The sequence below is a fragment of the Acanthochromis polyacanthus genome, chromosome 14 (assembly GCF_021347895.1).
Source record: "Acanthochromis polyacanthus isolate Apoly-LR-REF ecotype Palm Island chromosome 14, KAUST_Apoly_ChrSc, whole genome shotgun sequence".
Classification (NCBI taxonomy): domain Eukaryota; kingdom Metazoa; phylum Chordata; class Actinopteri; family Pomacentridae; genus Acanthochromis; species Acanthochromis polyacanthus.
The window spans coordinates 37,669,124-37,683,616 of NC_067126.1; the positions used below are offsets into that span (position 1 = coordinate 37,669,124).

The 14,493-nt window shown below is 43.4% G+C and overlaps 1 protein-coding gene across 1 annotated transcript in view; it reads right to left on the bottom strand.

The window, feature by feature from the left end:
• The window catches only part of klf12b (Kruppel-like factor 12b), a 42,747-nt gene that overhangs the window by 13,323 nt on the left and 14,931 nt on the right, over positions 1 to 14,493 (bottom strand). Inside the window, 4 exon segments of the mRNA XM_022195227.2 lie at positions 2,656 to 2,791; positions 5,988 to 6,329; positions 6,332 to 6,539; positions 14,330 to 14,412. Of these exon segments, the coding sequence (XP_022050919.2) occupies positions 2,656 to 2,791; positions 5,988 to 6,329; positions 6,332 to 6,539; positions 14,330 to 14,395 (752 nt within the window). The 5' untranslated portion in view covers positions 14,396 to 14,412.

The following is a 14,493-nucleotide window of genomic DNA, read 5'->3' on the forward strand; positions in this document are numbered from 1 at the left end:
GCGGTGGTGGTGGTGGGTGAGGTGGAGGGGGGAGTAAATCTGTGTCACCTGTAACGGGGATTTCCCACAAAACAAACAGAGTACATTTTTTTCTGACTTCTCAGCGGCAGCGGGGTCATAACATCAGCTACGACGCAGCAGCAGCAGCAACAACACCGGCTGCTCAGTAATACTTGGAATTATCAAGAAAACAGGAAAGCGAGTGTGTGAGGTTGTGTGTGCTCTGGAAGACTGCCCACTGGGCATTCCTGTACCTGTCCGAGGATACTGCCCCCCACCTCACCCGCCTCCCCTCCCTCCACCTGCTCTACTCCGTGCCCCCGGCTCCTTGGGGACCGGCCAGACTTCAGCAGAGACAAACCCTTCCAACACCAGCCCCTGCCCCCAGCACACACACCTATACATACACAAAAACACACACCTCTCTCTCTCTGTCTTCCTCTCTCTCACCCGCACTCTCCCACAATAGCCTATCCACCGGTCCCCAGGGAAACGCATGAATATGGAGGAGGCTGCCCAAGAAGCACATGACACACACACACACACACACACACACACACACACACACACACACACACACACACACACACACACACACACACACACACACACACACACACACACACACACACACACACACACACACACACTCTAACTCTCTCCTTTCACTCATTTATTTATATATGGATACCTGGATTGGAGGCTGCAGGCACTCCCATCCTCCGCCCTTCTCCTCTCTGATGCTCACTGGATGACTGCTTGTGTAAATGCGGTGCCAAATTATATAAAGCTTTCCCTTTTTTTTTTCCCTCCACACTCGCAGTGTACACATTTAAATGAAAAGAAAAGGAATATAGCAACACGGTGCACTGATATGTTCATAAGTCGGCTTCTGTTGCAGTGCAGATGTCCATAGAGTGCATGTGTTGTGTCAATACAGAACGCACATTCTTCCTCTCTGCGGCCAAACCGGCGTGTAACTCAAGAAGACTACAGACTGCTTTGTTTTTCACAGACAAACATGCAAGTCTGTGTTCCTGTTGACAATGGCTGACCTCCTTCTGGAACCAGCTGTTCTGTCCACTGCGCAGAAACACGTGCATGCATACAGTACAAACACACACACACACACACACACCGGCGGATTAATACTTGCAGGCGCGCACACATAGTTTTTCGCACGCACACTTTCCACACAGCACAGTCTGCACTTTGCACACAGAGAAGTGAGTGTGTGGGCAGACCCTGGCAGGGCATAGCTAAGCCTGGCTGGTGATTTATCTCCATAGTGAAAGCTTGGGCAGTGAAAGGTTGGGCCCTGCCAACCTCTGTTCTCCTCTGACCACTCGGTGCCCACGTGTGGCACTCAGGGGCACGCCTGTCCCTTTCAATAACCTGCACCGAAACCTGAGTCTTCCACCGAGTGCGCGTGTGTTTGAAACATACAACCTCTACTTCTGCTGCTGCATAAGAGAAGCAACACATCTAGCTTTTTGCCATATGTGTTGAGCACTACAACATCTCATTTGGTTTAATTACCGTGGATGTTCACACAGCCAACAGCGCACAAACAAACAATACGACGCCTTGTACACAATGTCAACCACTATAAGCTGCAGAATTAGCACCAAAACACAGCGACTTGTGCCACCACCAGCCTCAGCCTGCTTAATGCCGTGGCATCATTAACAGGATTCTCACACAGTCCTGGAATACTTTCCTTACAGTTAGTCTAAATAACAGTCCTATGGGTATAAACTTGAGTCTGGCCAGGCTGGTAGTTACGACTGTTCTGGCTTTATGGGCAGCAGACAAGGAGGGTAGGGCCGAACCAAATGTTTCTCTGCATCTGATTTCCTTTCTCCTGATCAGACCACTATATGCTGTCATCCACTGTTGAGGAAGTCTTTTTCATTTCCACACAGATGGGCTGGCACCACAGGAGTTGACGTCTGTAGGCCGAACAGGGCATTAAGTATGTCTGAGCCATATGCATAGAGGCATATAGATGCACGCCCACACAGAAACAGCCAAATGTGGAAGAGCAGTTACAAAACCACAGAAATGCACAATGTGAAGCTTTACAATGGGTTTGATATCAATACTCCTGCCTGGGGAATAGGGGAAACATTTCAGTCTGCTGTAACTGTTCTTTACTTTTAAAATGTAAAGGCTGGAAACCTCACTAGTTTCACAAACAGTGACTCACAGCAAAAGGAAAAACTTAGAATCATGAGCCCAGACTACAACCATTGAAGAAATCCTCTGAGTAGAGATCTGCACATTTCCAAAGATATACTAAAAAATAGCGTCTATTCACCTTCTAAGAGCAGTGATATTTTAAAACCCCTTTCAGGTTTTTCTCCATGTGGTTGCTGAGTAACTGCAAGATGTGAACAGCCACACTATAGTGTAATTATTTACTATTTGGATGAGTAATAATGGAAGGGAGGTTAGTTTGCAAAAACTCCCTTTCACAGTAGAACAAACTGAAACTTCCATCTCACCAAATTTAACACCAATAAGGAGCTTTCCTGCCAGAAGCCTGAACCAAAACTTACAGTTCTGGAGAGTGATGCATATTTTTAAAAGCTTTTAGAATCACTTAAACAGAAAAAAGTCAGCGTGGAGGTTTGCAAACACCGAGGTACTCACTCTTGTACGGCGCGAGCTATAGACAGCGCAGTGGAGCCGGTCTCATTAACACTGTCCAAGGTCACGTTTGGCAGGTCGTCGTCGTCGCTGTCACTCTTGATCTGCCTTGGCGACAGGCCGTTGGGGTCCGTGTGTGCTGCGAGGATGGTACAGAGACACGGGAGTCAGACACATGACACTGGAGCTGTAAACTTATAAGGCATATCACATGGTGTGCATTGGTAAGTGTTTCCAATTGTAATGAAGCAATCATATATCAATCTTTTATCCAATTAATCTGCAAAATGGCCTCAAAACTTGTATTTTCCAAACAGGGTACACAATAGCTGCACACTCAGAGAAAAGCATGAAAAAGGACACACATGCACAGGAGCACACGTAGTTTTTATGCGTCCAACCATCGAGATAAGAATCTGGGTGGAGTGCTGTTTGACTGCAGTCTCTGAGCAGCGTGTGGGAACATTTGTTGTTGTGCGTGTTTATGTGAATACTGGATATGTCCAACTTGTAAGTACATGTGCATGCATGAGTGCATCAGTTCCCCCCACATGACGGAGAATAATATTCACAGTAGCAACAAAACATTCACAGTAAAATGCCTTAAGTAATCACAAAACACATCGACTGAATGCAGAATTGTTTTTTGGAAATTCCCAAAAATGAGCAAGCAAGACTTTTTGCACCTGATTCCTCTATTTTGCACAGTAACCAAGAAAAGAAAGAAAAACATGCTAAAGGTTTGACTGTCCGGCATGTTTCTGAACCACGACCCTCTGAGCCGCTGAGCTCAGTGGTCTCTTGAGCTGCACAGCAAAGTTACATCCATTACACAAGTTGTGACAACTTCTCCCTTGGACAACTCATTGGATATATTGCCAGAGCCTGAAGCCATTCTGTCCTTGCTGTCTCCATGGACACAGGCTGCGAACATCCTGGATAACTCAAGAAATGGATGTCAAAAAAAAAACAAAGACCTGCTGGAGACTGCTTGTCAGAGAAAAGGTGCTGGAAATCTATAGCGTGAAAATAAACACAAATTAGCCGGGGCAACATTTAAAAGAAAAGACAATAAAGAATATACAACATGGGACCAATATGGCTGAGATGTTCTAATGACTGCTCTTGTTTCTGGAGATGAAATTATCACAAACACAGAATATATTGAGACATACGGCAATTTCCACTGAGATGTGCAGCATCTTTGTCTACTGTATGCTGGGTGCTTTTACGAGCCATCAGGACTTCACCTCCTCTGCCCTCTCAGCTGAGACTGTGGCCATAATGGCCCATAATAATGGTCTAGAGTTAGGAGCAGACATGGTGTTATTATTGAGGAGGGGTGAGGAGGGGGCACAGAAATAATGCTGGAACTCTGTTGGAGCTTTTGCTTTTAAAGGTTTCTACTGTTGTCGTAGACTAAGACATGCAGAGTGGTCACCAGCTCGCCCACCCTATGGAAAACCTGTAATTAGCTAGAAATGCATCGTGTGTTGGAAAAAAAGGGGGTATTTTGAACGAGGGACACAAAGGAGGAGTGGTGGAGAGGTGGGCAGAGCACCGGATTTCTTTCTTTCTCTCCTGTTGTTTCCAGTCAAGCCCTGTTTCCATGGCAACCTCCTGCCGGAGACAGGGAGACAGCAGTGAAAGAAAGGGTACCCGCCCTCTCTTAAAGAGGATGGCCAACCTGTTTGTGTGTGTGTGTGTGTGTGTGTGTTCACATGGGAGCGGGGATGTGTGTGTCCATGCAAGTGTTTTCGCATCCATGTCGAGAACTTCAATAAACCACATTAAACTTCTCAGGGGGATTTAGTTTGGGTTTGGGTCTAATGTCAACAACTTATTCGTTTAGTAGTCACACCTGAGAGTGAAAACTCCAGATTAGGAAGCACCAAAAACAAAACATCTCATGCCGAAACATGATATCTTGCAGCGCTTCATTGTTTTTATTTGACTTGGGAATTTTCATGGAAACGTTGCATGAAGCGCAATAAATAGCAAAACGTTCTGTTTGTCGACTGGTTGCTCTCTCATTAAAAGTAACTGCATCCACCACACCCAGCACTCATTCACCCTGTCTCCTTTGTGCTCAGTGCCTTCAGAGCTGATGTTGGACCGTGCATATGTGCGTGCATGTGTTTGTTTAAGTGCCACCCATCTTCAATATCCATCCACACCCTCTTATGCAAGTCTTGTTTTTCCTGTCCTTCCTTCTTCCCTCTCCTCTCCTCGGGAGCAGACATCCCAGCATTTAAAACGCCCATCTCTGAGGACCACCCCGCCCAGCCGGCCAAGTGTCTCTCTGAGCACATGCTCTAATTACACATCCCTGTTTGTGCCTGTTCGCATGTACAGTACGTGCACAGGTCTGAGTGCAAGTCTAAATGTGTCGATCCGTTCTGCAGGGAGTGACAAGAAGCAACCTCTTTTACGGCCAACAGTTGCCCTGTGTACAGCTCAGACTTGGACAGAAACACCTACTGTAGGCTCTCTTCCAGTGGTTGGCAGTAAAACCACACCCAGAGAGAAAACCAATAACACAGTCAAGGCGAGGCCAGAGAGCTCTAACGCTCAAACTACCTCAGATGTTTGCTCCTCGACAGAGGGAAAGGTACCTGCACTGGAGGCTATTAAAGATGGGAAATGCATTCAATCTGTGAACCTTAAACTCACTCTGAAGCGGCAACATTTTTTGCCGGCGGGGTCATCTCTGCAAACATGCACTCTGTCAGGCTGCACAGCGGGGTGTCTGGAAGTTGTTTTTTACGAAAAACACTGCAGAACATCTGGGCATCACAGTTTGTCATTGAGATCACACAGGTGTTGCAGCTGTGAGCTCTTCACTGCTTAATACCTGCCAGGTTTATCGCTAGATTTCAACCCACAAACAGCCAAACAAGACATTCGCTAATTTTCTGTAATGATGCCCACTTAAACTTTTGTGGAGACTCCTTTTAGAGGCTTTCATACACACATTAGAAAGAGTACTGTTTAATTGCGTGACTGAAACATCCGATTGTTTTGATTGAGATGATCATTCTATGAGAGAAAATTTACTTCTAATTGATATTTTTCAAAAAAGTGTCTTAAAATTGGGAGGTACAGCTCCTTAGTAGACACATCAGACTGCTAATTTTGCTAAAAACATGAATATAATCATAAGACAGGAGCACAGTTGCATCATCATTTCCCTTAACTTTCTCAGGGCATGAATGTTTGCCGGGGCATCTGTGAAATAACAGCATTTCTTACTGAAAATAATGTCTTAAGACAAATCCCCAAAGAGCAAAGTCAGTCTCATGAATATGGAGTGAATTCTGAGAGCATCGTCTCACCTTTGCCCTGGCTTTTGGCCTCGTCCAGCAGAGGTAGCATGATGGCGTTGTTGAGGCTGGAGGGTGATCGAACGGCAGTGGTGTACATGAGGGGCAGTGACTGTACCACAACTGGGATTCGGTGAACATGGCTGGCCAGCTTCGTTGCTCCCTGCAGGCTCAGAGGGCTGGATGGAGGCGGCGGCACAGAGTGCAGAATGTGCAAATACGGCTGACCTCTCACCCCGGTTCCAGGGGCGACCAGAGGGCCTGGCGTGAGCACCGATGAGGCTGAGGTGATAACCGACGGAGAGGAGGAGGAGGAGGATGACGACGATAACGAAGACGGGGAGAAGGCGGATCTGAGGGGGATGATGATGAGGTCGCGGTGGGGGCGGCGGATGAGGAGGAGAAGGAGGAGGGGCGGGGTTTGTTGATTGACAGGTCGACCGGCTCGGTCTGTGTGTGGAAGTGCAGGTCGTGGGCGAGCAGGTCTTCTGGGGGTTCAGGTTTAACTCTGCTGAGGAAGAAAGGGACGCCGTCCATCGCAGAATAAGGGCGCACTTTGGGTGACTGTGGGAGCAGAAGGAGGAGTCACATTAGATTTTAATCATTTTAATGGCAGACAAACACAGAAAAAAAGCCAGAAAAAGTGAAACCACATGCCTAAATCAGACAGATTTTTGTCACTTAAATGTTCTACTTATTCTACGAGGTGATATGGTGAGAAATTAAGGTCAAAAATGAATGTGGAAATATTCAGCCTTAGAAATAATAATACTCCATGATAGAGATATACCATAGAGCAAAACAGAAAATAACCACAACTACAAATTTAAATCACAGGTATCTGGAACTGAATAACAGTGTTTTACTAAAGTCAGACAAAAAAAACAACAAAAACAAGACAAAATATCACAAAAATGAGGCACAAAATGACAAAAGCGAGGAAAAAAAATAGCAAAATATGAAACAAACGACATGAAACAAAACAAAAAATTCGACAAAAAGTTGCAAAGGGACAAAAAATGTCCAAAAGACAAAAATATGACAAAAAAATTACACAAACGACCCAAACAAGACAAAAAAATAACAAAAGCGAGAAAAAAAGTGACAAAAAGTAGACAAACCACACAAGCGAGACAAAAAAAGACCACAAAACGACAAAAACTGTGCACAAAACAGCGAATAAGACAAAACACAAAATGCAAAAATGAGACAAAAACACAAGCGAGACAAAAAGGAAACACAAAACAACAAAAATATGAGACAAACAACATAAAAAAGACAAAAACAGACCAAAAACAATAAAAACAAGACAAATATTACAAAAAGGAAACACAAAACAACAAAACATGAGACAAATGACATAAAAAAGACAAAAACAGACCAAAAACAATAAAAACAAGACAAAATATTACAAAAAGGAAACACAAAACAACAAAAACATGAGACAAATGACATAAAAAAAGACAAAAACAGACCAAAAACAATAAAAACAAGACAAAATATTACAAAAAGGAAACACAAAACAACAAAAACATGAGACAAATGACATAAAAAAAGACAAAAACAGACCAAAAACAATAAAAACAAGACAAAATATTACAAAAAGGAAACACAAAACAACAAACATGAGACAAATGACATAAAAAAAGACGAAAACAGACCAAAAACAATAAAAACAAGACAAAATATTACAAAAAGGAAACACAAAACAACAAACATGAGACAAATGACATAAAAAAAAGACAAAAACAGACCAAAACAATAAAAACAAGACAAAATATTACAAAAAGGAAACACAAAACAATAAAAATATGAGACAAATGACATAGAAAAAGACAAAAAACAACAAAACAAGACAAAATATTACAAAAAATTAGACACTAAATGACAAAAAAACAATGAGCAATCTAGTATTTTACTTTATGATCAAAACAACTTGTTATGGTCCAGAAATTATTTCAAATTTATAGTTTTACAAATTCATAATTTGTGATTGATGTCTTCTCTGTCATTTTTGCTCTTTACAGTCACCCAGAGGGTCAGATTTTGGCCCGCGAGTCGCATGTTTGACACCCCTGCCACAGAGGTAAACACAGTGACTTTTATACAGAAAGACCAGCTAATATCTTCGTGTTCATTCAAGCATTCAGCTCCACCTATGAAGTTCTTCTCAGCTAGCATGATGTCATACGCAGATGAAACGCAGGAGTAAAGATAGTGTCTCACACACTCGCCTCCTTTCACTCTCTTTTTTTTTGGCGTGGGTTGCACACTCTCTCTCTCTCTCTCTCTCCCTCTCTCTTTTCTTTTCCTGCTGTTTTCCATGACTCCCACACGATCGCAGCTCTCTTGGCTCCCCTCGTATCTCTCCTAAATCTCCTTTGTGACGGTGGAAAAACATCATATGGGCTCAATTTCCTGACCGTCTCTCTCTGTCTCTCAGCGATGGGCCTCCTAAGGCCAACGCTGGTGGCTCGGCGTATCCCTCAACACATCTTTCACTTAACACCAAGCAGACTGTAACACAACCGCTCCATCTGTCCGCACAAGTTTCAGGAACCTGTTTACTCGGAAAAGATAATAGAGGACACACACGGTGGAGAAAGGGGCGCTGCTACTATTTGTTTCTCCCAAACTTTGGCCCATGTTTGATAGAATGATCTCTGTTCTGATGTCGAATTGGCCGACTTGCATGCGACGTAGCCGATCTGGACTCACTGTGGGAGGGGTGCTACAGTCACAGTGGAGTTTTTCAGAGGCTGAGTCACTGTTAGGGGCCATCGAGGACTAAGCACATCCAGGAGTTTTACTTATCAAAGAGGGAAGGCTCATTAAAGTTAAAACCTTTAACTCAAACAGCAGCTGAGGCAGAATTGAAAGCAACTCAAACTGTGGATTTTCATCCTCACTTTTTGTTTTTGAGCCTCACATTTCTTCCCCCTTATGTAATGCTGACCGAGACTCGATCTGTGGTGAATTACCAATTTTTCTGACTCGCATGTATGTGTGTGTTCTTTTATGTAGTAGCCTACTATTTTTACTCCAGACTTGTATACTCGTTTTCAGCCTACAGGAAATGTTACGACCCCACGACTCAAAAAAAAAAAAAGAAAAGAAGCCTCTCACTGTGCAACTCCTCCTCGGCTGGAAAACAAACCCAGGCCCGTGAAATACGCCCTCTGATGACCCCTGGATCTTGGTGGGGTTCAGGTCAGGGTCGATGGTGTCATGTCAGGATTCACAGCACATTACGATCTGGTTTGTATCTGCCACCCACCATGCATTTGCAGTAGGGGTCTTATAGCACTTTGTGTAGCTGTTTTTTAGGGGGAAAACATTTTAAGTGGTTTAAATAAGGTTTTTTAATCCAATACACAACTTTAAAGTGCAGTACAGTAACTCGAAAAAGCTCAAACCAGGTCACTGTGGAGAAAATCACTGACAATCCCTCGAATCAATCACATCTTTCTCATCAAAACTCATATTTTCTTTTGTTTGCACAGTACAGTTTACGTACTGTCCCTTTAAATCCAATAGTTATAAAGTTATATTGACCAGAAAAAGCCTTTTGAGGTTGCTCTCAAAGAACCCGAGCTACAATAGGGAATCTGCTGGGACAACTAATCCCCCTTAATAAAGACATATGTACACGGTTATTAGATCTAATAAAGTCAATAATAGGACAAGCTTGAATAGGAGGAGCTGGGAGCGCTGGGAATGGAAAATGGCATAAGGGGTGTCAGCAGAGTAACAGCGAGAAGTGTCAGGTTATAAAGGTCGCCTCCTACATCTGTATGATTGGATTTTATTTGTCATTTGGCAGCCAAGCAGCTAATGAATGAGCCACTGATGGCAAAGCATGAATGCAGCAGCTGATGCCAATCAGCTGATGTAAGCTCTACTTTGCTGCTCTGCCTGAACCAACGCAATGCTGCAGCTTTTTGTGTTTTGGAGTTACTTATCCGCTCATACAGTCCACACAGGAGGTGCAGCATGAGAAGCAGAGCAGATTCAATGATTTACAAGGGTCTACGGAGGACGCGGTCAGGCGAAGCTCACCAGTATTTTGGTATCACCAGCAAGAACCGAACTTGAAGATTTTATAGAAGTACAAAAACGTGCATCGGGTCATTTCCATGCACGCACAAAATCTGCATAGACACCTGAAAGGATTCAAATCAAATCTTCTCCATTAAACACATGTAAGGCCAAAAAAATGTGAATGAAAGGTTTTATCACACCTAAGGGTGACTTTTAATCATTAAGTTAATGATCATGTGAGAGTGAAACCGAATTTAATGCAATTTAATAATGCATATCGATGTATTTCCTGGGTTAGCACTTTCGCCTTGCAGCAAGAAGATCCCCGGTTCAAATCCCGGGGTAGGCCTGGGATCTTTCTGCATGGAGTTTGCATGTTCTCCCTGTGCATGCGTGGGTTTTCTCCGGGTACTCCGGCTTCCTCTCACAGTCCAAAAATATGCTGAGGTTAATTGGTTACTCTAAATTGTCCGTAGGTGTGAATGTGAGTGTGATTGTGTGTCTGTATATGTAGCCCTGTGTCCCCTGCCTTCACCCGAGTCAGCTGGGATAGACTCCAGCACCCCCCACGACCCTAGTGAGGATAAAGCGGTGTATAGAGGATGGATGTATTTCCTTTGAATCTCCTTGTTAGCAGAATCTATATAATTAACACTGAGATTATCTTCATGTTATAGAGCTAACAGTTCTGTCATCTGTTGGCTGAATCAAACATCTACTAAGAGAAACATCCATCCGTCATCTATATTTATCCTCATTAGGGTCGCGGGGGGCAGGAGTGTATCAAAGCTGATCCCAGGGCTACATATAGAGACAAACAATCACGCTCACACTCACACCTACAGGCAATTTAGAGTAATCAATTTAAGTAGAACATTTCAAAAGAAATACTGCATCCAGTAATTGTAAATATGCAAGTTTGTGAAGCTTAATGTCCTCCCTGCTTCTCTTGCATCAACTCCTGATGCATTCTCTCCCAACACAGCCTCGGGCTACCGTCCAACCGCTTTAGCACATGATCTCTGTGTTTCCATGTTCTGTATAGGAAGTGAGTGTCACAGTCTGCCTGGAGCTATACAGCCTGAAGGCTTTGAAGCCATTAGATCCACTGAGGCTAATCTCACTGCTTTGGAAATGCTCTCATTCTCAGTAAGTGTGTACGCTGCATTAATAGTTCTCCCTGATGGTCAGAGACATGAAAATACATCATGTGTCGACCACAAGTGTCACTGAAGTACTATAATATTCTCTGATTAACAAAACAGATGTGCTGCCCCAGTCCTGAACTCCGATTGGCTGGATCAAATGACGCAACTGTTTGAAACTGAATTTTGAATTTAAGTGCAATATTTTTATTATTTATTGCAGATAAGCTAAACTGTTCACAACCATAAACAATAACTAAAAGCAAAACGAAAAATTAGAAATAATAATAAACACACATAAGAGTAATAATAACACTAATAATCATAATAATAATAATTGTTATTATTATTATTATTAAAATAGTTTACATTTATCTGTTTTTAAGCTTGAAAAATAAACTAATGAAAACTATTATAAATATTTTATTAATATATGCTATATAAATAAACTATTATTATTAAATTATTATTAGATTATTTTTCAAACTCTAATAATAAAAATAACTATTAATATTAGCTTCTTTTTCAAACATAAAATACAGCTATAAAATGTAAACTATTTTTGTTTGTCTTTACCCAGTAAATACTAGAATTATTATGTGCAACTAAGGAGTGATTCACTTTTGCAGAACGGCGGAGAATTTGACCGCAATAAAACCAATTCTACAATTATACACTCTAGTAACATGGTTTTATCTTAGTGATTAAACCACGAAAAAAAAACGCAATTTCAATTTGATTAAGCAAAAGCATCAGGTTAACAGCAAAAACCCAAAACAAACAGCATTCGTTTACTTTGTCCAGGTTGTACAAATAGAGTTGCACCACATTTAAATGTTCTCTTAAAATTGGGACAAAATAAATATTACTGGTGTAACAATCTGTTCACATTTAACATGTCCTCTTCCTGTACGGCCGGCCTCTCTGACCCACGCTGTAAACTAGGTTAAGGTTGTTTCACTGACCAAGCAAGCAGTGACAGTTAATTATGAACCAAAAAGTCTGAAGTAATGTGAGGAAACGTTTTCTGATATAACACCATGGGGGAGAAAAAAAATCAAGAATAGTCAAACTGAAGCTACATGTAAGTTAACACGAACTTAACCGTATGGAGACGTGACACGTGCAGCAGCAAAGCACCTCAGTAAATAAATTTAAAGACGACTCGCTGTTTTGATTTGTGCATTCTCATTTCAGTAAAAAAAACAATCTGCTATCTCTTTATTTCAGAGGGGTTGAGTCAATTTCATAGCTACACCACAACCATCAAAATTAGTCATTTACATTCTCTTTGGCTTCTGTGCAAATAAAAAGAAAGGCCGGGGGGGGGGGGGGGGGGGGGGGGGACACTTGTGTGGAAAGGTCAAATCTACAGATATGAATCGAGTTACACAACAATGCAAAACAGAAGCCGAGCTGCATTTTGGGGTCAGGTTCTCAAACACATCTCACCCAGCAGAGATGGAAAACTTAAGCCACCCCCACTCTCATTCTGACATATACAAACACTCAGATATGTGCTCAAACCTACACACACTGACACACATAGAAAGAGCCGCTGCCTGCCTCTGTCCTCGTGCCATTGTCTTTATTAGGGGATACTGGTTAGCGGGGCAGATTTTCCAACCCCTTGCAGGCGAATTGTCTAACGAGGCGGACCATTTCCAGCAAGCCCTTGGCCCCACGCCACCCAAAATGAAGACCACATTTCTGCAGCAGCCTAAACTGTCTGTCTGTCTGTCTGTCTGTCTGTCTGTCTGTCTGCCGTCTGAAAGGGAAGCTCGGTCTGTTAGGGCGAGATTGGATCTCGGTGCACTTCAAAGCTGTGTGGGCTGCAGCGCTCACATCCTGTCTGTGACTGACATCACTACGCTGAGAACCATTTCAAACCCCAGGTATTAGGTAGCGGTGCAGGATCACAGCTCCCGAAGCCTGGAGCCACAGCTGAGAGCAGGACGCCCAGAAAGCAACCACCTGCTGCCTTCACCATCAGCCCCCTTAGACGCGAGGAGACCGATTCTTATCAACGCAGAGCAACCTCCACGGCCAAACAATTCTCTACAAGACTTGAGATAACCCGGCAGGCTATCAGCGGCTGGTATTTCTCTCATCCATCACGGGGTAATGCTCTCAGGGTTCATCTCAACAAAAAGTGCTCTCGGTGATGCATTAGGGGGCAAAGATATTATCGATACGTTATGAATGGAAATCGATAATAAGTGAACGCTAATTCATCATGATTGCAAATATTAAGTGGCCTGCACCCACTGCACACACAGCTGTGGCAGGAACACAGAGCCCTTGTAACCTAGCAACAGCTTCACCATAACAAGACCACTTTATTTCTAGGTACGTCAGACCAGAGAGCACTGATACAGTATGTGGGCCATGAAAAGCTCGCATGAGGTAGATCTATTATACCTAACATGGTCAGCACACGCAGATTTATTGGACGTTGAACTTAGAAAAATCAACATGAATTTTAATTACGCAACGTGGCCTTTTGGGTAAAACAAACTCATCAGACTCCGAGTGTCGCCGGTGGAAATTTAACCGCCACTCGCTATAGTGACGAGCTCCTCTGTGTGACAAATTCGTACAGAGTGATAGAAGCAGCACAGAGGTGACGCCGAGATCTGCGAGAGAGCAGAGGCACGCGTGAGATACAGTAGAGGAAGAGGAGAATCTGTGATATTTGTGTGCAAGAGGGAGATCGTTTGTGTTTGTGTGCGAGAGCCTGGCAAAAGGGAGGATGAAGGGAAATGGAGGGACGTAACGAAGCAGGAACAGACAGAGATAGATAAGATTTAGAGTTTCCCATGCAACCCTCCTTCCCCAGAGCAGTGACTACATCTGCGTAATCACCCCCAGCCAGCATTGGACTCCGCTGGCCCTAGTCACCTCCCCAAAAGACCCCAGTGCATTCCTGCTCCAGCTGTGGCTCTCCTCCTCCTCCTCCTCTTCTTCTTCTTGGTTCTTCTCTTCTAACTACCATGCTCTCCGACCACTCCTCTTAGCCCCCAACACTCACTCTCTCAGTCACTCACTTGCTCAGGCCTGGGAGTGATTATCGGCCCATTGCCGGGGAGGAGGAAAGAAGGAAGGGAAAGGAAAAGGAGGAGAAAAAAAAAGAGAAGGGAATTGTCTGGAAAACAACTGCTCTCTTACCCCTTGTTCCGATTCCAGGGGCTCAGCTTTGACTCGGACTGCAGGCATTCCGTCAAGCATTAACATCCTGTTTCTTAGGCTGCCTGTAAAGGAACACAGAGGAGGTGTAAGACGGGTGTTTTAGCATGACTAAGCAGGTCCCACACTCAGTTATTCACACACGG